The sequence below is a fragment of the Gigantopelta aegis genome, chromosome 3, assembly GCF_016097555.1.
Source record: "Gigantopelta aegis isolate Gae_Host chromosome 3, Gae_host_genome, whole genome shotgun sequence".
In the NCBI taxonomy this organism is placed as follows: domain Eukaryota; kingdom Metazoa; phylum Mollusca; class Gastropoda; order Neomphalida; family Peltospiridae; genus Gigantopelta; species Gigantopelta aegis.
The window spans coordinates 24,949,698-24,972,281 of NC_054701.1; the positions used below are offsets into that span (position 1 = coordinate 24,949,698).

Here is a 22,584-nt window from a genome sequence, read left to right on the forward strand (position 1 = left end):
GTAACTACACACATTTACAATGCTTAAACACCTGTTAATGTCTTACACACAGTGTAACTACACACATTTACAATGCTTAAACACATGTTAATGTCTTACACACAGTGTAACTACACACATTTACAATGCTTAAACACCTGTTAATGTCTTACACGCGTGTAACTACACACATTTACAATGCTTAAACAACTGTTAATGTCTTACACGCGTGTAACTACACACATTTACAATGTTTAAACACATGTGATGAAAAAAATACAGGCTTCGTAATTTCGGCCAATGAAGCAAAAGGTAATAAATAATTTTGTTGGGTGATCAGTCATTATGCCCGCAGATTCAGATTCAGATTCAGATTTATAACAACGTTTCTATTATTATGATGTGAACTATAGGATAAGAAGAAGAAGAAAAAATAGACCATTACTAAGCAGAAATCAGATTTAGCTGGAAGCATTAAGTACACACAACATTTAGTTTTCCTTTTCATAACTTCAAGGCAAATCTTAGTACCGAATACAACCATAAGTACTTAATTATAGTTTTATTATTTCTAAAGGACTAACAACAGGTCAAATATTTGACTGCAAAGGATATATAGGTCTGTATATACACAAGCTGAACCCTTTTTGTCATTTGCTATAAACCTACATTAAAGATGCTTGAGTTAATTGAGTGTGAAATGCCAGACCAAGGGTGATGTTATCTACAATTCCACGAGTTCTATTGAGCAGACGTTGGGGGATGTTCAAAATTTATATAACACCAGCGAGTGTGGGCGGAGGAAAGAGTGTTATGGTACCTTTTTTTTAAACAGTCTGCAAAATCATGAGATGGCCATCTTAAAATGTCACTAAGGATAATAAAGCATACACGTAGAGCCGCCCCCACCCTCCCTTTGAAACAGAATTGCGATCTTGCGTTGTCAATATTAATAATAATAATTTGTTTAGCAAACCTGCCATTACCAGTTACAATTTAACCCCATCGGGCCTGGTGCCTTACGAGGGTGAAATGGGTTTGATATGTAAAAACACTGATGTATGTATACAGTTCCCTTATCAGACTAAATGTACTGTTTCCTTCAAAATATTTCTCAATACAGACGTCCGTTTTGCTTAATGGAAGAGTAAGACCCAAACTATCCATATAACTACACGGATATGTTTTCGCTTTAGGTTGCACACCAGTATTAATTACTCCAATCGATTCAATAAAATTTATATGTCAGAATACATTATGTGAGAAATACGCTAGGGCTCCGTGACTGCTAGTTTTAGGCAGTACTATCGCTTGATAACTACTTTATTAAGAAATCAACATAGATTGAGCAAGGAATTTCCCCGTAAACCACCCTTCTGCCAGAGCATCTCCCCATTGTGCTGTTATACAAGTAGCAGTATACCATTTGCACAGTTGTTAACAGTTAGTACTAAACCAACAAGTCATTTCAGATCAATGGACTATTTAAATACAACAGAGGTCAGCCTACTGGTAAACATCAAAGAAACATTTCAAAAGGCATATCAGATGTTTTAATTGTTTTTAATGAGGAACTATTCCATAAACCAGACTATTATTAAGCTGCTAAAGTGCGTGCGAATAATTTTTACATGCTCATATACCACTAGAGTTTCGAGCATGTCCGTCCCGGGGCCTTTCTCTGGATAGCCAGGGGCTTGTCCCGGGACAGAAGCTGCTAGAAGTAATGTTTTTACTCAATTAAAGCCATCACATGTGCCTCTGAGTTCTTTGTTAGCGAAGGGAAGTTACTGGACATACGTCAAAGCCAATCGAGAGAGGGATGATTGTTATTGGATGTTACATATTTTAAGAATGGAAGGTGCCCAAAGTGTTGTCCGAATAAAGTCGATGTATGGAACTTCCATTGTCAGTTTTGAAATATTTCCACGAATACCCATATTTTTCAGCAGCCCTCTTACCCAAGGGTGGTAATGTATCATTTCCTAGTAATGTTAAGACCGTACATATTTTTGTTTGAGTGGTCCCTGAACAACAATGACAAGACTTTCCGGACTTCCATATCGCATGGAGCAGTAAGTACGTGCCTCCATACCTCTCCGTTCCCAAACTTCCCACCGCTGGCCCTCTTCCAGGTGCGAGATTGCCGTATCACAACTCCATCTAGCGCGTGTTATTGCGCAGGTAATGTGCAATGTCACCTTTTGGTATTTCGATCTGAGGCCAAGGAATTCTTTTCTCGTCTTGTAGGCCTATCAATGGATGTAAACAGGGAATTCCTACCTCGGCTGGTTTGCGCGAATCATCAACAAACGGTGATGCAATACTTTGTTATTCGCACATATTTGTATTCTGTGTGAAACACGGTTCTCGGGGACGATTCCTTTGTACATCTATGTAATAACAATTACTAATACTACTGCAAAACAAAGACAGCTACTAGTACTAGTACTACAGTGACTACCACCACTACAACTACTACCACCACCACAACCACCACTACAACTACCACCACCACAACCACCACTACAACTACCACAACCACAACCACAACCACCACTACAACTACCACAACCACAACCACAACCACCACTACAACTACCACAACCACAACCACAACCACAACCACAACCACCACAACCACAACCACCACTACAACTAACACAACCACAACCACCACTACAACTAACACAACCACAACCACAACCACCACTACAACTACCACAACCACAACCACCACAACCACAACCACCATTACAACTAACACAACCACCACAATCACAACCACCACTACAACTACTACCACCACCACAACCACAACCACCACCACAACTACCACAACCACCACCACCACCACCACAACAACAACAACTGCTACTACTACTACTATTGCTACTACTACTACCACTACCACTACTACCACTACCACTACTATTACTATTACTACTACTACTGCTACCACTACCACTACCACTGCTACTACTACTACTACCACCACTACTACTACTACTACTACTACTACTACTACTACTACACTACTACTACTACTACTACTACTACTACTACCATCACTACTTTTCCTACTACTACTACTACCACCACTACTACTACTACTACTACTACTACTACTACTACTACTACTACTACTACTACTATCACTACTACTACTACTACTACTACTACTACTACTACTACTACTACTACTACCATCACTACTTTTCCTCCTACTACCACTACAACTACCACTACTACTGCTACTGCTGCTACTACTACTACTACTACCACTACTACCACTACCACTACTACTACCGCTACTACCACTGCCACTACTACTACTACTACTACTACTACTACTACTACTACTAGAAGAAGAAGAAGCAACAAAACTATGTAATAAGACAAATATTAGCAATAGCTAATAGCAATAGCTAATGAAATATATCACGCTCTACAGCTTTAAATTAAAAATTAATAATACAATAATAATTCAATTTGTTTTTAGACTTTAAAAATTAAACGTGGCTGTCAAAGTTTAATACATGGTCAAATACCTATTAGCCTTAACCAACTAAAGAAATGATTGTTTTATTACACCTGACTGTGTTAATAATAGCTGGATGTAACCCGTATTGTGTTTATTTGTGATTCATCGCGTGTTCTGTAGGTGTGTTACACCCGTTATGACGTGGTCATGGGTTTTCCGTACATTGAGGTGTAGCAAACTAAGCAACGCTGACGTAATTGCTATTAACCAACTGGTTCCTTCTGCAAATTATCAATCGTAGTAATCTTTATTCTGACTCGTACTGTGACGAAAATCGATTCAAGTTCGCATTCCGTTGTACTCATGGCGCTATAGAAGTATGTGTAAACAACGTATTACGTACTAGTATTATGTACAATACGTCTATTTTGGGTAGACATCTTGAATAACAAAGGACACCGACTGCCTTGATTCGTTCCGCCGTATAAAACAGAGACGTTGTCCCGAATCTGACGTCTGACGTAATAAAAAATACAGAGCTGAACTATTTAAATTCTGTAAGTAACCGGTGGGTTTGTTTGTTTTGTTTTTTGTTTGTTTGTTTTTTGTTTGTTTGTTTGTTTGTTTGTTGTTGTTTTTTGTTTTTTTTTGTATGTGTGGTTTAAATTAATTAAATTAAATTATTTTTTATGCAATATATGTTTATTAATTACTAGTACGGTGTAAAAAAAAAAGTGTTTCCGGGAACGTGCCAAAAAAATTATGCAGAGTAGGGCGGTTTTATTATTATTATTTAGTTTATTTACTTTACTACATACACCCTTACGGATCTAGATGAAAAGATAAGTATGCACTCGTTTCACCCACGTATTAATAAAAATAAATCGAATAAAAATGATACATCAAAAACAAAATTAGGGCTGGTTCCCGGAAACATTTTGTTTGTTTGTTTGTTTGTTCTGTTTAAGCCTATAATACACAACAACAACAAGAACAAAGCAAAAACCAAACAAAAAACAACAACAACCAAAAACCCAAACAAACAATAAGCAAAAGAACAAATCGACACCCCCCAAAAAGACAACAAAAACAAAAACCAACCAAACCCCCCCCCCCAAAAAAAAAAAAAAAAACGACCGACGAAAACCCCCCAGAAAAGGGTCATAACTCTACAATTAAAGAAATGAACTTATAAATAATTTGAAAAGAAAGAACACCCCCCCAAAGAAGAAACCCCCCGCCCCCCCCCAAAAAAAAAAACCCCAACAAAAAAAACAAAAAAAAAAACCCCCAACAACATCAAAGTATAATATTCATCCTGTCAAATATGAAATGAGCGAAAAATGTGTGTTTGAGAGTAACGCCTGTCGTAAGATAATTATCTTTAATATGAGAACGTAAAGAGCTAAAGGGCCTTTACGTAGCACAGACAGGATCGTACACATGCACACACCTAATAAATGGTCGAATCGACATAGTAGTAAAATATGATCATCGTCAGAAGATGTCCTGGAGAGGCGATCCAAGCTGCTGGACTGTGTGCCCTGGACTGTGTGCCTGAACCTTAATTGAATATAGGCACATTAAATACCAGACACGACCCCCTAGTTGTCTATGTGAAAAAATTATTTAGTAAGAAAATCAAAACAAACTGCGTTAACCACCAATATAATATGCATTTCATCTGTGTCATCGGCTTTAAAAAAAATGTCAAATCCCCCCCCCCCCCCCCCCCCGGTGGAAGGATGATTACCCCCTCCCAGCTGACGGTCTAATAGTTACTATAATATAAGATTAAAACTGAGTCAGAAAAACTAACATCGAAATGTCTTGTTTTTCCGGCGCATAATTATACTAGTGATGAATTAAGCATAACCTTAAGACCATCACACACCATATTGGGAATATTAATTGTATAAAAAAAAATAATCAATTACTTTTCATACAAGTAATATTCATATTAGTAAAATGATGTATTCATGTTTAGATTCATGTGATAGGTGTATAGAGGCTTGAAACATGCAGAGCATACTATTAAATATATTTTAAGACATGCAAAGACAGGCATTACATGGCAGTATATCATTGTCCCACCTGCAAGATAATAGTATATATAACGCAATAATACAGGTATTATTTTGTTTAAGCCGCATGCATAATTTTATCTGAGAAACGTGCCCGGCTTAAAATAAATTTCTTCGGTTGGAGTGGTTCAAAGAAATATCTTTTGACAACAACGTGATATATAATGTTTGTTAGAGGACAACACGCTGTATTTGTTCTTCAACAGTTTAACCATAAAATTAAGAAAAACAATATATTCTCCATATTTTCATTTGATTTATTTATACTTATTCCCTGATTTATTGGAAGCTGAATACACATTTTGTATGCCCAAGCTCCCACAAAGTTATTTTGTTTTCAATAGAAACAGTTTTGGAAATTAAAAAGTACTCTTCTTTAATACTAATAATAATAATACAAAAATACATTACATAACGTTAAAGCATAGTGGGTGAAAACTGTGTCTGTTTTAAAAAACATAACATTGGGGATAAAAGAAAAGGTAATTTCGGTTTAAAATATAGGAATATGCTAAAATAAGTAATTTGAAATATCTTGGATCAAGGATTCATTAATTGAAAATATTTTATTGCTTTTGTATTTTGATATAGAGTATGGTTGATATGATTACCGCACTTGCCAGGCAACGTGGGGAAAGTCACAAAAATTTAATTTACTTTTCCACTATCATTTTGTTTTAAATTACTCATAAAACTTCATATAACTTAACATACATATTGTTTGTGTTATTCTGTTTTCTTTGTTATATTTCCATTGCATCAAACTAAAGTTATTGAGAAAATAATATTCTCGAATATGCTGGAAAATTGTTTGTCATCTTATTTCTTCTGTCGTTTATGTTGTTGCTGCTTTCAAAAGATAAACATAGATAGTTAGTCGCGAAGTCTTCAACTAATTTAAAGCTCTCCCTCAAAATTGTAATTTTTATTCTACTGATTATGTACTTTCTATATATCTATTATAAAACTTGACATTTAAGAGCCCATACCAGAGCTATAAACTATTTTGTGGGTGTGTGCAATTTTTGGCATGTTTCATAATATCAGAGAAAACTGTTCAAGCACACCTCTCGTGGGAACAACCTCTGAGTTCGCCAGAGAGTTCTGTCCATGGCAAGGATAAACTATTTTCATTCAGTGCTCTTGATGGTGGTACACCGACTGCTGGTTTGAAGTATCAACTTGAATGCGTTAATTCACGTTTACTTCAAGTGTCCTTCCCGCGCGAGCTGTTTGTACTGGGATGAGTCGCGGCGAACAGCTCTGTCCGTAAGTAAACAGTTTAGTTGCGTGTGAATCTTCAACATATTTTTTTTCATTGACGTCCGCAAAGTCGGTGGGGGTCAGAAACCAAGGGTAAATTTGTGTTTGCTTTTACAGGTTGTTGTTATTAGTTGTCTGTTGCGTGAAATAGGAAGTGTTTCGGTTGACTGGGTTCACATTCTCCCGACTCCTTGTAGCCAGGAAGTGTATCACTTGCGTCAGATAATACGGTCACTTTGATACAGTCTATGAGCCTTATGTCCCGTCTCCGTAGACAGTCAAATTTAAACTGTAGGATGGTTTCCAATTAGAGGTACGTAGTAAAGTTTTACCTATAGCAAAGGCGTACACATATTTGTTGTTAAGCTTTATCTATAACGAAGGCTTTATACATGTATGGTAAATGTTCTTAAGTGTTGCAAATGAAGGGTTTATGTATGTGTGTTGTTAAGCTTTATTTATTGTTACGGTTTTGTACAAGGTTGTTATTAAGCTTTACCTATAACGATGGCTTTCTACGTGTATGTTGTTAGGCTTTATACACGTAGATGAAGGCTTTATACAAGTATGTTCTTAAGCTTGATAATGAAGGCTTTATACACGTAGATTCTTAAACTTTTTAATGAAGGCTTCATACAAGTATGTTGTTAAGCTTTATAATGAAGACTTTATATAAGTACATTATTAAGCTTTATAATCAAGGCTTTATGTTGTCTTTATACACATTGATAAGCTTTATGTCAAAGTATAATGAATGTTAACAATGATAATATTTATAATATAATAATGAAGGCTTTGTACAAGTATGTTGTTAAGCTTTATCTGTAATGAAGGCTTTATACACGTACATAGTAAAAAATGTCAGTAAAATTATATACAAATGTATGGTTAAAATAAAGGAACTTGTATACTAAAAGAACACTTTTTCATAATATTTCTTTGTCTCGGCCAATCTAGAGCTATGCCACGGGAAGGTGTAACTCAAATACACCATCCAGTGCAAAACAATTGCACATATATATGAAATGTCGTGGCATATGATGTCCTGTCAGTGGGAATGTCACTTCCAGCTAATTGGAGAGATCAGCCTATGTGCCAACAGCAGATTTCTTATCACGCACGCTACCCATTAACATTTGCCCCAGGCAGTTAACTTACATATCCAAACTAGTGTACTGGAACCTTAGTCAAAGGCTTGAAGTAGCCCAGTGGTAAAGCGCTCGCTCGATACGCGGTCGGTTTGCGATCGATCCCCATCGGTGGGCCAATTTGGGCAATTTCTCATTTCCGCCATTGCTCCAAAACTGGTATAACAAAGACCGTGGTATGTACTATCCTGTCTATGGGATGCTACATATAATAGATATCTTGCTGTTAATAAAAAAGAGTAGCCCATGGCGTGGCGGCAACAGGTTTCCTCTCTAATGATCTGTGTGATCTTTAACCATATGTCCGACGCCATATAAGCGTCATTAAAATGTTTTGAGTGCGTCGTTAAATGAAACATGTTTTAGGTGTCACCACGACAATATGTTATACACGTATAAGCGCCATCACCAAAAACGTGCTATTGTGTTTATGAGAAGGTCGTTTTAGGTGCTCTTGGTAACAGACAGCTTTGTCCCCTTTAAGCTAATATCGTGTGTCGTATTGAAACCAGTTGATAATAACACACGTTGTCCTCCAATAGCAACATTATGTCGAGTTATCACAAGCACCTTTCTTTAAAACAGTCCAACCGAAAAAAATCCAATTTTAACTGAGCACGTTTCACGAATAAAATTATGCATGCAGCTTAACCAAATTAATACTTGTATTATTACATTGTACGTATATATATATTTTTTTTTTCAGATGAACTAACTGACATCAGACGAAAAGTGAAAAACGTACGGTCATTCTGTCTATCCTTGTATCTCTTGGTGTATGAAATATGGTGAGTAGCTTTTTTGTTGTTGTTTTTACATATTAGAAAAATACAATCTATTTGAAATTAATTATATTTAGTTATTTGTCTTTTAAATACTCAATACTCAATTTGATCACGTTTATTTAAAACAAATTAATCCCCTTTTCAACTATATCCAGTAAAATAAAGAGTTAGATTTTGAGTTTAATTAGTCAGTTACATTTATTTGTCTATAAATAGTTAGTGGTCCAAAGATTTCCCCAAACGTTTACAACAATTAGACTTCTTCAATTCAAAAATGTTTAACATGTTTTCACTACACAACAAGGTTATCCGCTTGGAGTTAATTATATTTAGTTGTTTGTCTATAGAATATTAAAAACTTTCAACACATTCCCAAACTCTGCATACCAATTTGACTTCATTATTTCTGAAACCATTTAACAAGAGAGAGAGAGAGAGAGAGAGAGAGAGAGAGAGAGAGAGAGAGAGAGAGAGAGAGAGAGAGAGAGAGAGAGAGAGAGAGAGGAGAGAGAGAGAGAGAGAGAGAGAGAGAGAGAGAGAGAGAGAGAGAGGGAGGGAGAGAGAGGAGAAAGAGAGGGAGAGAGTGTGAGAAAGAGAAGGAGAGAAACAGACGGGATGGGAGGGCGAGTGAGAGAGAGAGAGAGAGAGAGAGAGAGAGAGAGAGAGAGGGGGGGGGGGTATCTAGAGGGAAGGGAGAGTGTGCATGCATGCATCTCAACCATTGTATGAATGTGTATGTATGTATGTATGAATGTGTATATGTATGTACGTACGTACGTACGTGTTTCACATTATAGTTGGATTGCTTTAGACACTTGTTCTACATTTTCCTTAGAGTAGCCTCTGTAGCGACAGTGGATGTCATTTTAAACCTTTAAACCATGCGTTACACTCTCTGCTAATTGAAAACTGTGCTGTGGTGTGTGTCCTGTCGTAAACTATGTGTAGTCTGACGTGTCGTTAACTATACAGCGTTCATGACAGGCCAGGCTATTCCCTCGTGTGTACGCACAAACTGTGTAATTACATTTGTAATAGCAATGTCCGAGAATGGGACATAAAAGTCAGACAGATTCCCCACATAAGGTGTTGTTGGTTGAAGCTTTTAAGAAGGCCTGTTGTTGTGCATAATATTGCAATAGTAATAACAGATGTATACCACATTCTATGAGTGGCGAGTTAATACTGGATTAGCTATGGGTAATCTCTTTAAAATTGCATGCGTAATATTTCAACCAATGGCAGATGTTTGCCACAGTATAACATGTTTTGTTAACCGTACAGATGAATACCCCATTATAACAATCAATAATTAATATTATGCATATATACCGCATTATAAAATTCTCTAGCTGAGCTTGCAGGTGTATACCGCATGTTAACAGTGATTTGTTAGACGTAAACCAAAATTATAACAGTGATTAGTTGACCTTATAGGTAGTACTAAACCAAATAACTTCCGGTTGGGTCAAAGTTCGAAGTGCACTCAACTTTTGATAGAGAAGTGAACACCACAAGTCCTGTGATTGATGATAAATGTGAGTGTGTTGGTTATATAAAAAAAGAAGTTTCATCTGGGTAAAAAAATGTATGCAATTTTATTTCATCTAGTATCACTGTCAAGTAGCCTTGTGCTTGAAACATGTATGGGGTACCTGTAAAAAAAAGTACTAGAATTTTATGCGGAACTAGGGTAGTCATAGACGCTATCCGGTATTTCACTTTAAGTGTGAGGGGTGGTAGTATTTATATCCGTGGTGTTTATGTCCATTGATACGCTGCAGGTAGGAGGTTTAGCCACATATGTTACTATTGTCGTCAAGGGGATTTAATTTGGTGGTATACACCCTACAGAATTATACCGCATTACGACAGTGTTTGGTTGAACTTACACACGTATACCACATTATAACAGTAATTAGTTGACCTTATATACTTAAACCGCATTATAACCATGATTAATTGACTTACTTTACAGGCCTGTACAATATTATTATAGCAGTGACTGGTTGATATTACAGACATATACATCATTAAATATTATAAGAGTGATCGTTTAACTTAAACACGTATACCGCATTATATCAGTGATTTCCTGACCGTTTAGACGTATTCAACATTATTATAAGATTAATCGGTTGACATTACAGAGGTTGTAACAGACCTAGTGCTTATAACACCTTTAGAGTCTAGACTCGAGACTCTAATAGAGTCTGAGACACTGATGTCATGACAACGCCATACAAATTGTATGCGTGTGACGTCATTAGAGATTGAGTGTGGACTCTAAACGTTTTATAAGCACGGGCCCAAATGTTAGTTGACCTTCTGATGTATTCAGCATTGTTATAATCGTGATCGGTTGACCCCAAAGACGTATACTACATTACCACAATGGTTAGCTGACCTTACATACGTGTAGTGCAACATTATTATAATAATAAGAGTGATCAGTTGACACTAAATACGTATAAAACCTTATAGCAGAGATTAGTTGACTTTAACAATGTGTACAGCATTATAATAAGTGTTATTGATTGACCTTAAAGATGAATGCCGCATTATAACAGTGCAGAAATACATTTTAATTGTAGAATATAGAAATTTGCATTTCAGGACATCTAGTTTTCAAAATTCTACTGTGGAGCATACCCCGAACCCCCTAAAACCTTTGCGCTGCGCCCTTGCTGTCAGTCAGGCCACCCAATGTCTACTGTTTCCACCGTGCCTGTGATTAGTTGACCTTATAGGACCTTATAGGACCTTATAGGACATATACCGCATTATACTTTATTGGTTAACATTGGATTCGCAACTAGAAATATATTTTAATGCTGTATTTCCGAAACAAATGTTTCTTTTTTAATTAAGCATTCAGAATAGATCATCAACGTTTGTTTTGAAATTACATTTGTTCATTAATATTAATATAATTGTAAAGTTTTCAGCGATTAAAAGTAATATTGTTTTGGCTGTTTTGTGTTAAAAATGGCGATGCTCCTTGAGAGTTAAATAAGCTCATTACAACTATACTTTTGATTCGCATTTTAAATTATTAAAAGACATAAGATGAGGGAAAAGGGACCGGACCTTTAAAAAGAACCCGTTGTTGTTTGGAGTATTTAGACCAGTGGCAGATGTGGTCCACCTTATAACAATGACTAGTTACCTGGAACTCGCACTGAGACTTGTATTTAAAACTTGTTTGTTTTGTCTGTAATATTGAAACTAGCGACAGCTGTATATCTTATTATATCTAGGTGAAGAATTATGTATAGCCACTTCATTTGTATTACAATGCACTGATTTGGTTGCTTGAATACCAAAGAGAAGACTTGTAACAGTAGCTGTGCGAATTTACCTGACATTCGATTTTGTATTAGGTCAAGTTCGTTGCATTTTAATAAATGACACGTGAATGGATGTAGGACAATGGAAATTCAGCCGAACAGGATCCAATGACATATACTCAGATTTACAAATATATCAAACTGAATTTGTTTATCTGTGCGGGGTTTTTGTTTGGGTGGGTGAGTGGGTTAGACTGCGATGTGGGATTTTTAGAGTAGACACACATACACACAGACACGCACACGCACACACACACACACACACACACACACACACACAAAATGCATACACATATGCACAAACGCATTATATATGTACACACATACTTGCATATAAATATCCACACTCCCCACATATAAACACACACACACACACACACACACACACACACACACACAGAGAGAGAGAGAGACAAACAAACACACACACATACATACATACACACACACACACACACACACACACAGACAAACAAAACAAACACACACACATACCACACACACACACCCACACACACCCCCACACACACACATACCACACACGTACACACACTCAGACACACACAGACAAACAAACACACACACACACACACACACACACACACACACACACACACACACACACACATACACACACCAAAATGTGACAGATTTGAAACGGCCCTAAAAAAAAAAAAAAAATTCTGCAATATTCTTTTTGTTTTTCTTTCATGAATGAGACCAGGGCCAGCGATTCAGCATGTTTACCCACTGACACGATTCACCGCGAAATTGCCTTGTGTCATTTCCTATGCTGTTAAACGATTCGCCCGTAGCTCTTTTGAAATCCTTTGATTATTAACGACTGTTATTAATATTACTATATAATTGTACTAGAATGCACTTTGGGATATGTTGTAGCTGACCTCTAATCCACAAATCACTGTTAATTACTAGATCTGAGCACATGACCATTAAAGGATTAGAAATAGGTACATTACCAAGGGGGTGTGGATGAGGGGTGGGGCGTGGGTGGCTACGGAATGTACTTAGTAATTTGCTAAGTAAAGGACATGTATATCTACTGAAAATAGCTTTGGTCATGATGAATATTATATTTAAATATAAGACTCAGCTACACATTGTCTAGTTTTATTCTGTAGGTGGTAGGTATTGAGAGAACATATTAATCCCACCCTCCAACCTACCCTGAGATGGTTTGTGGACCAGCCCTGACGGAAGCGTGCATTCATTGATTGATGGCAACAGCGCCTTGAGGAAAACAAACACACATCATTCCATGATAATTCCAACACACAAACACGCCAAGGCTACGACCTTGGGAACAAGCTGAGGAAAAAAAAGAGATGAAACTGTAAAGAGTAAACTTTGGAAACGTATTCAAGAGCAAATTATGCTTATTTCTTTGTTTAGTCGTTTATTTATTTAATTATTTAAATAGCCTTTTATTATTTCAATACAATACAATACAATACAATACAATACAATACATGCATAACACAATATTTTACAACACAACACAACACAATACAATACAATACATGTATAACAATATTTTACAACTCAACACATCACAAAACAACACAACACAATTCAATGCAGTACAATACAATACAATACAATACAATACAATATAATATAATTTAATTTTTTTTTAAATGTATTTAGACAAATAAGGAAAAATTTCCAAATAAACAGTCTTTAATATTATTTCATTGAAAAGAAATGAATCGTTAGTTTGACGACATATCTATATATTAATTACTTATATTAATTAATGTATGACGCCACTTGCATCGACCAGTGATCCATAACTGGTTCAACAAAGGCCATGGTTTGTGCTATCCTGCCTGTGGGAAGCGCAAATAAAAGATCCCTTGCTGCTAATCGGAAGAGTAGCCCATGTAGTGGCGACAGCGGGTTTCCTCTCAAAATCTGTGTGGTCCTTAACCATATGTCTGACGCCATATAACCGTAAATAAAATGTGTTGAGTGCGTCGTTAAATAAATCATTTCTTTTTTCTAATGTACGACGATTTTTGTCTGAATGCGCCTGTTATTTTTCGATTAGGAACAAGTACTTTCACATTTTAAAGTTGTTCCACATGTTAAACAAAATAGGTCCACCTTCACTTTCTTTCGCCTGAATGGCCATGAAAATACATATAATTATTCATGTTGTATACACACAGAATTAACTAGAACATGGGAGCGGCAGCTGAATGCAAAGAAGGTTATTTTGACACAAACTTACAATGTGAACTAGATATATATATATATATATACCTATACACTTCAGTATTATACATGCGATCATATTTAAATTAAACCTGGGACAGCCAAAAGGGGTGGGGGTTACACGCAAATGTATACATGTATTTTGTTAATCGACACGGAAGGGACTGTTTGTTTAACAACACCTCAGCACATTTCAAGCTACGACTAATTGGTGCCTCACCTAATTATTATGGTTATTTCGACCTTTCGTTGATAGACAGAAAGAGAGAAAACCCGCTGTCGCCACATATGCTGCAACTAACTATACAGCAGCAAGGGATCTTTTGTATGCTTTTACCAGGATAGTACATGCCAGGGTTTTTGATGCAACAGCCTAGGTGGTGTCGTGGTTAAGCCATCGGAGATAAGGCTGGTAGGTACAGGGTTCGCAGCCCGGTACCGGCTCCCACCCAGTGCGAGTTTTAACGACTCAATGGGTAGGTGTAAGACAAGTACATCCTCCTCTTTCTCACTAACCACTAACCGATAACAGCGAACCCACTGTTTGGGACAGACAGCCCAGATAGCTGAGATGGTGTGCCCAAGACAGCGTGCTTGAACCTTAATTGGATATAAGCACGAAAATAAATTGTAATGAAAATGATGCACCAGGACAGCGTGCTTGAACCTTAATTGGATATAAGCACGAAAATAAATTGAAATTAAAATGATACGCCAGTCGTGGAGCACTGATTGGGATGGGGTCCGATCCCGAGTCGATTCAGAACGATCGATCCTCTGACCCATCAGACATCAGACGAGCGCTCTACCACTGAGCTACATCCTGTCTTTCGTGTTCACGGATATTTATTGATTGATTGATTGATTGATTGATTGGTTCACTTTCGAACACACTTAACACACCCCTCTTAAAAAAGTCTGGCTCCAGCCCTGAACGTTGCGAATGACACAGATTCGGACTGTCACCGAGTCTCTTTATGAATCTTTCTGAATATAGTTGTCATTTACACACACACACCTACGTTGATCTTTGTGAACGTGAATATCAAAGTATTAAATAACACGTCTTGTGGTCTGAGACCATTATTACAGGAACTTCATAACATACACTGGAGATCTGGAGATGCATGCATTTGATATATTATGGAGTTACTTCCTGTAGTGAGTAGTTGGGGTTTTTTTTATTAAAAGGATATGTCTGGCCTGGTGCTTATAACAATTTTAGTCTGGACTCAAAACTCTAATAGAGTCCGAGACAGTAATGTCATGACAACGCCATACAAATTGTATGCGTGTGACATCATTAGAGATTGAAAAAAAAGAGAGAGAGAAATATTTTATTTAACGACGCACTCAACACATTTTATTTCACGGTTATATGGCGTCGGACTTATGATTGAGGACCACACAGATATTGAAAGAGGAAGCCCGTTGTTGCCACTTCATGGGCTACTCTTTACGATTAACAGCAAGGGATCTTTTATATGCACCATCCCATAGATAGGAAAATACGTACCACGGCCTTTGTTACACCAATTGTGGAGCATTGGCTGGAACGTGAAATAGCAAAATAGAGATATGTATAATATTTAAATATACGTATTAAATTTGTCTTTAAAATCTATCTTAAAAGTTCCAACGTTTCATTTAAACACTTTAAACGGCCCCAGGGGCATAAAATACACACACACACACACACACACACACACACACACACACTCTCTCTCTCTCTCTCTCTCTCTCTCTCTCTCTCTCTCTCTCTCTCTCTCTCTCTCTCTCACACACACACACACACACACACACACACACACACACATACATACATATATTCATACACATGCAATAAACAATAATTCAAGTGCAGATTCGTCGATGGGCCCATTGGGCAACTAGTATATCGCGTGCCAACCAGTGCTCCACAACTGGTATAACAAAGGTACATACTATGCTGTCTGTGGGATACTGTATATAAAAGATCTCTTTCTGCTAATCGAAAAAAGTAAACCGACGGAGTGACGGAAGCAGGTTTTCTCTCTCATTATCTATGTGGTCCTTAACCATATGTCTGACGTCATATAACCTACTTAAAATGTCTTTTTTCATGTAAAATTTGTTAGACAAAAACATTTTCGCCACGTAAGCTGTACCTTTACTATTAGTAACACACACACATACATACACACACACACACACACACACACACACACACACACACACACACACAAATTTCACTTTTGACCCCAATCGTCTTTCAAGATCTTTGGTGGTCATAAAACCTACTGTAATACTGAACTACCGGTTGTAATGTTTGCCCAATTAATTCACTATTATCATATAACCATTCCCCACAGCTAATATACCTTACAATTTTGGCAATTGTAAATTTTTATTAGAATTCCCCTACTTTTTGTGAAGAGTATATATATATAATAATAATAATAATAGTAAATCAATAATAATATAAAAAAGAAGTAAAAACAAAATAAAACTATTTGAAGGCGTCGAGTACCTATCTGAACACTGCATACTAACATAATGAATCAAACTGCACCATGCAGTGAGTATTGTCAGATCAATTACTAATGGTGATTATCGTGGTAGCAGCTGCGATATGTAGGCGTAGTGACAAGTCAGCAGGTTTCCAAACGGGATTTCTACTACTAGTATTATACTGTATACTCACCTTCGTTTTAAAAACTATGCACCATTCCTGTTAATAGAGCTGTGCTCCATATTATTTAAAATTTGTTTAGAGCAGCGACGTGTGTTTGGTTTAGGTTTCTAATACTGAATACATTCTCAATTAATATTTCACGGCCGAGCAGTTCTGACGTCATAGACTATGCAACATGTATAGCAATAAATCTAAATCTATAATTCACCATCTGTGAGATTAATAAAACGCTAACCGTAATGTATGTCATAGACTAGGACATGCACTTTTAAAAACATGACCTTGTCTAAACTTGAAGGTAAAAAAGGTGTTTAATTTTAATTATTTAATAACTGTATGTATGTATCATCGTATGTGTCTACGTATGTATGTATCATCGTATGTATGTATGTATATCAATATAAAATAAAGTTTGTTTTGTTTAACAACACCACTAGAGCACACTGAGTCATTAATCATCGACTATTGCATGACAAACATTTGGTGATTTTGACATATAGACTCAAAGAGAAAACCCGCTACATTTTTCCATTAGTAGCAAGGGATCTTTTATATGCACCATCCCACAGACAGGAGAGCACATACCACGGAACGAGAAAGAGCCCAATGGGCCCACCGACGGGGATCGATCCCAAACCGACCGCGCATCAAACGAGCGCTTTACCACTGGGCTACGTTCCGCTCCTGTATATCCATATAATGCATGTATGTCGGGTTTGATCAATACATACATAGATAAAATTCCTTTTTGGCCTCTCAAATTGTCTCATGCCGTTGCTGGGACTCGAACCTTAGGCACCGAATCACCCGCAGTTTCCAGACCACCATCGTAACCATTCGGCCACCGAGATATTCTTGTATGTGTGTGTGTATGTATGTGTGTGTGTGTGTGTGTGTGTGTGTGTGTGTGTGGGGGTGTGTGTGTGTGTGTACTCCCCAGCTCCCCACCCTAATTATGTTAGGTTAAGTACGGCCCTGAGCGTGCACAAAATGTCGATACTTTTCTTAATTATCACGAAGGCCTTAAGTGTACCAAGCGTGCACTAGAAGTACTTTGCACGCGTACCGTCACCGCTATATTGAATTTTTTTATATATATATATTAAACTAACTTCCCGTTTCTTGACACATTTATGTCCTGATTGAAACTATATTCATTTGTTATTAGCTTTTTGATAAAAGGTAGCGACGTTGATATTTATTTATTTATTTATTTATAATAACCAATATCCTTGTTTTGAACAATGTGGCCCAGTGGAATTACGGCTATAAAATATGGAAATTTCATGTTCAAATTCGATGATATTAATATTGTGTGACGTCATGAACAGGTGCGGTGGGACAGATCACTTCCTGGTTGTGAATATCACATTTATGCGAAACAAGATATTTTCAACAGTATTATGGGTAATAATTAAGTTACACTGCACGTTAGATGTTTGGTATCACACAGCGATATCCCACAGGTAAAGATATCTCATTGGCTATTCCACGTCAATGATCCAGACGCCAAAGCCACACCACCCAATGGCATTAACATTACCGAAACTGATTACTCAATGATGTACAATTTAACACTGCGCCGTAAATAAGTTGTAGTTGAAAAGTAACTTTAAATTATATTTAAACCTTGGTGGGTTTTTTTTTAGAATACCTCCCTCGTGTCTGTTAGAAACCTTTCATCTTACAACTCGTTGTTTAATACGCGTCCATCTTGACTTCGCTCGTTAAGATACAACTCGTTTTAAGGTAAATGACATTTAACGACGACTGATGTAATACTCGATGTATATAACACTAAATATATAACAATAAATGTAAATTGAAGATAATGAAAATGAGAATAACATTCGCTGTATATAAGACTAAATATATAATAATAAATGTAAATTGAAGATAATGAAAATGAGAATAACATTCGCTGTATATAAGACTAAATATATAACAATAAATGTAAATTGAAGATAATGAAAATGAGAATAACATTTGCTGTATATAACACTAAATATATAACAATAAATGTAAATTGAAGATAATGAAAATGAGAATAATATTCGCTGTATATAACACTAAATATATAACAATAAATGTAAATTGAAGATAATGAAAATAAGAATAATATTCGCTGTATATAACACTAAATATATAACAATAAATGTAAACTGAAGATAATGAAAATAAGAATAATATTCGCTGTATATAACACTAAATATACAACACTAAATGTCACTCGTAACATTATCACTTCTGTCCTTACCATTTGATGAGATAAGCATACTGACAAAAATATTCGTCCGTCCACCCTTCCGTCTGTACGTCTGTCTGTCCATCCATCCATCCATACGTTCGTTCGTTCGTTCGTTCGTTCGTTCATTAATTCATTCACTCATTCTTTCTTTCATTCATTCTTTCATTCATGTATATTCCTCTAATACTGTCTAATTGTATTTTCTATCAAAACAAATTTTGTTCTGCTGTATTCCATGACCAAGAATCATTGTTTGTGGCAGTACTACGGTATTTAACAAACCCCTCGCGTGGATCACGGCTGTAGATTGGATCGTAGATTCCATTGTAAACTGACATCAAAGTGCCGACAACACGCACGCTACGTAACCAAGGTAGTGCGTAGAGCCCGCGGTTTCAAGGTGGGACCCGTACTCGACATGTGTAACCGAGAGGCGAGGGCTGTGCTCTCGGCAAACACCGGCGACTTGTGCGTGACGTCATTCGCATACCCGCGAAGTCAAGCGCTTAAAGACTTCTCCAGTTTTCCCAATATTTACATGTATGCTAAGCTCTAAGATTGTTTACTTTGCAATTCCAATAGTATATCAAGAGGGGGGATTCGATTGGACGAGGCATGCGCTCAGACGTAGTACTACGTCAGAGGTTTGTTCGAATCCGACTATTGGACATCGGGAAGACCTCTGCCGCAAATAACTGATTTGAAACAAAATATAAACTTCAAATAAAGCAGGCCACATGGCACCTAGGTGTCTTTTTGCGCGTGTTAACTAATATTGGTTTAGCTGGACAGCGAATTCGCCTTTATCGGCTATGACCCATATACATGTTGTATTTCCAAAATCACAACCAGGATATGGCACATGATTCATTTATTTTATATTATTTATATGTAATTAACGTTCAAGCACGTTGTCCTGGGCGCACACTTCTGTTATATAAGCTGTCTGTCCAGAACATAGTTATTTGTTCTGACGAGTAAGAGAGCAACCTCGTGGTTGCCTTACACTGCACTCGGGGATGCGAACCCAGTACCTACCAGTCTTATAACCAATAACTTATCTATCACACCACCGAGGATGTGGTTTTAAAATTAAAGAGAGAGAGAGAGAGATTCCCAATCAATCCTAGACACTAGTCTTAGAAAAGACACCCGTTACATTTTCCCACCAGTAGCAAGGAATCTTTTATATGAAAAGTTTACAGACAGAATAGCACATACCGCGGTATTTGATATGCTAGTCGTATTGCACTGACTAGAAAAAAATATAAGAAGCCGTGCTGTGATTTGTAGGTATTTGTAGTATGTGTTCAGCGCTAGAAGACTATATATGTTTACGATGGCTGACGGCTATGTTCAATCGCTGGTGTAAATCAGTGTCCTGTCAGTCAGAACACGAGAACTCAACGAGGTGTGTCGCTTGTTCTCGTGACATAGTAACTAACCACAGCTTACAAAGGATCTCCCAATAAACACACACTACACTTACTACTGGCCTTGGTGGTGCAATGGTTAGGGCTCCACACACACCCTTCACACCCCACTCCAACCTTCTGGGCATGCTATGCGGCCCTGCAGCCCTCACCCCCTCAAGACTTATTTCATTTCAACTTATATTTGTGCTTATATCCAATTAAGGTTAAAGCACACTGTCCTGGGGACACACCTCAAACATCTTGGCCGTCTGCCCATGACAGTGGGTTAGTTGTTAGTTGGTCAGTGGTTAGTGAGAGAGAAAACCCACTGTGCCCTTAAGAACTCGCTCTAGGTTGGAGCCGGTTCCGGGCTGTGAATTCTGTACCTACCAGCCTGTAGTCCGATGGCTTAACCACGACGCCACCGAGGCCGGTTCAAGCCTTATGACCATGTTCTGTGTTCCTGCATAACTGTTAGTTTAAGGAAGTACAGTCGCTTGCTAACAACCATGAAAAAAAAGAGAAGAAACCCAGGTTGGCCACACAAATGTTAGGGGCGGGACGTAGCCCAGTGATAAAGCGTTCGCTTGATGTGCGGTCGGTCTAGGATCGATCCCCGTCGGTGGACCTATTGGGCTATTTCTCGTTCCAGCCAGTGCTCCACAACTGGTATAACAAAGGCCGTGATATGTACTATCCTGTCTGTGGGATGGTGCATATAAAAGATCCATTGCTGCTAATTGAAAAGAGTAGCCCATGAGGTGGCGACAGCGGGTTTCCTCTCTCAATATCTGTGTGGTCCTTAACCCTATGTCTGACGCCTTATAACCGTAAATAAAATGTGTTGAGTGCGTCGTTAAATAAAACATTTCCTTCCTTCCTTCACAAATGTTAAATTATTCCCCCTTATACCAAGACACCGTCTCATTTTGCTGCTATGTAAGTGACAGCATGACACATGCATAGTTGTTATCATTTCAAACCACTGGTTATTTAAATGTTAGGTTAGCCTACTTATAATAATCGAAGAAATATTTGAAAAGGTATTACTGTATTTTATATTAAATTTTCAAAAAAGACAAAGTCACTAAACCGGACTATGTTACATATTACGGAAGGAAGAATAGTGATGCGATGTCGAAAACATAAACATACATTTAAATAAACAAATAAAAATAAAAGTAAAGATAAAATAAAATCATCTGAGAGCACTAGAGAGAATACAGCTGCCATCTACGGCTAATCACACTGAAGGCTGTGGGTGGGGACAGCCGTGTTCAAAATAACACCATATTAATTCATTGGCAATAGATAGTACTGTTTGCACAAATAAACACCGACACGTGTCACTAACAATCACAGCTGCAGATACATTTACTTCGTAAATATCTGACGACGATGCACCCACAACCATGAGACGAAGTCCCTTATTCAGTGCAGTGCAACCCGCGTGTGCAACACATGGTGTGCCTACTAGTGTGAAACGTGTTTTTGTTTATAGCCGTGTTGAGGAATAGAAACTTATTTCAGAATGATTGATTTTACTCTCACTATCAATACAAACACGACCACGCAACAACCACAGCTATCTCACACCCCATGGGTCTGTGCCTCTACTACTGCTATTGCTACTGCTGTTGTTTTGCTGCTGCTGTTATTATTACTACTGTTAGTAGTGCTACTACTACCACCACTACTACTACTACTACTACTACTACTACTACTACTACTACTACTACTACTACTGCTACTACTACTACTACTACTACTACTACTACTACTACTACTACTACTACTACTATTGCTGCTGCTACTACTACTACTACTACTACTACTACTACTACTACTACTACTATCACCACTTCTGCTACCAATACTGCTGATACTACTACTACTACTACTACTACTACTATCAC

At 37.3% G+C, this 22,584-nt stretch overlaps 1 protein-coding gene across 7 annotated transcripts in view; it reads left to right on the top strand.

Annotated features, from left to right (window-relative positions):
- Window positions 1-22,584, top strand: part of LOC121367745 (protein ABHD15-like) — a 49,832-nt gene that overhangs the window by 11,821 nt on the left and 15,427 nt on the right. For 2 of the 7 annotated variants that reach the window (XM_041492086.1, XM_041492089.1), the window contains exon 2: window positions 8,665-8,746. In XM_041492086.1, coding sequence (XP_041348020.1) covers window positions 8,737-8,746 — 10 coding nt within the window. In that variant the 5' untranslated portion in view covers window positions 8,665-8,736. Of the gene's footprint in view, window positions 1-6,794; window positions 6,817-6,849; window positions 7,124-8,664; window positions 8,747-13,235; window positions 13,501-22,584 lie in introns of those variants that run through there. The other 5 variants (XR_005957431.1, XR_005957430.1, XM_041492091.1 and 2 more) reach the window with 5 other exon arrangements.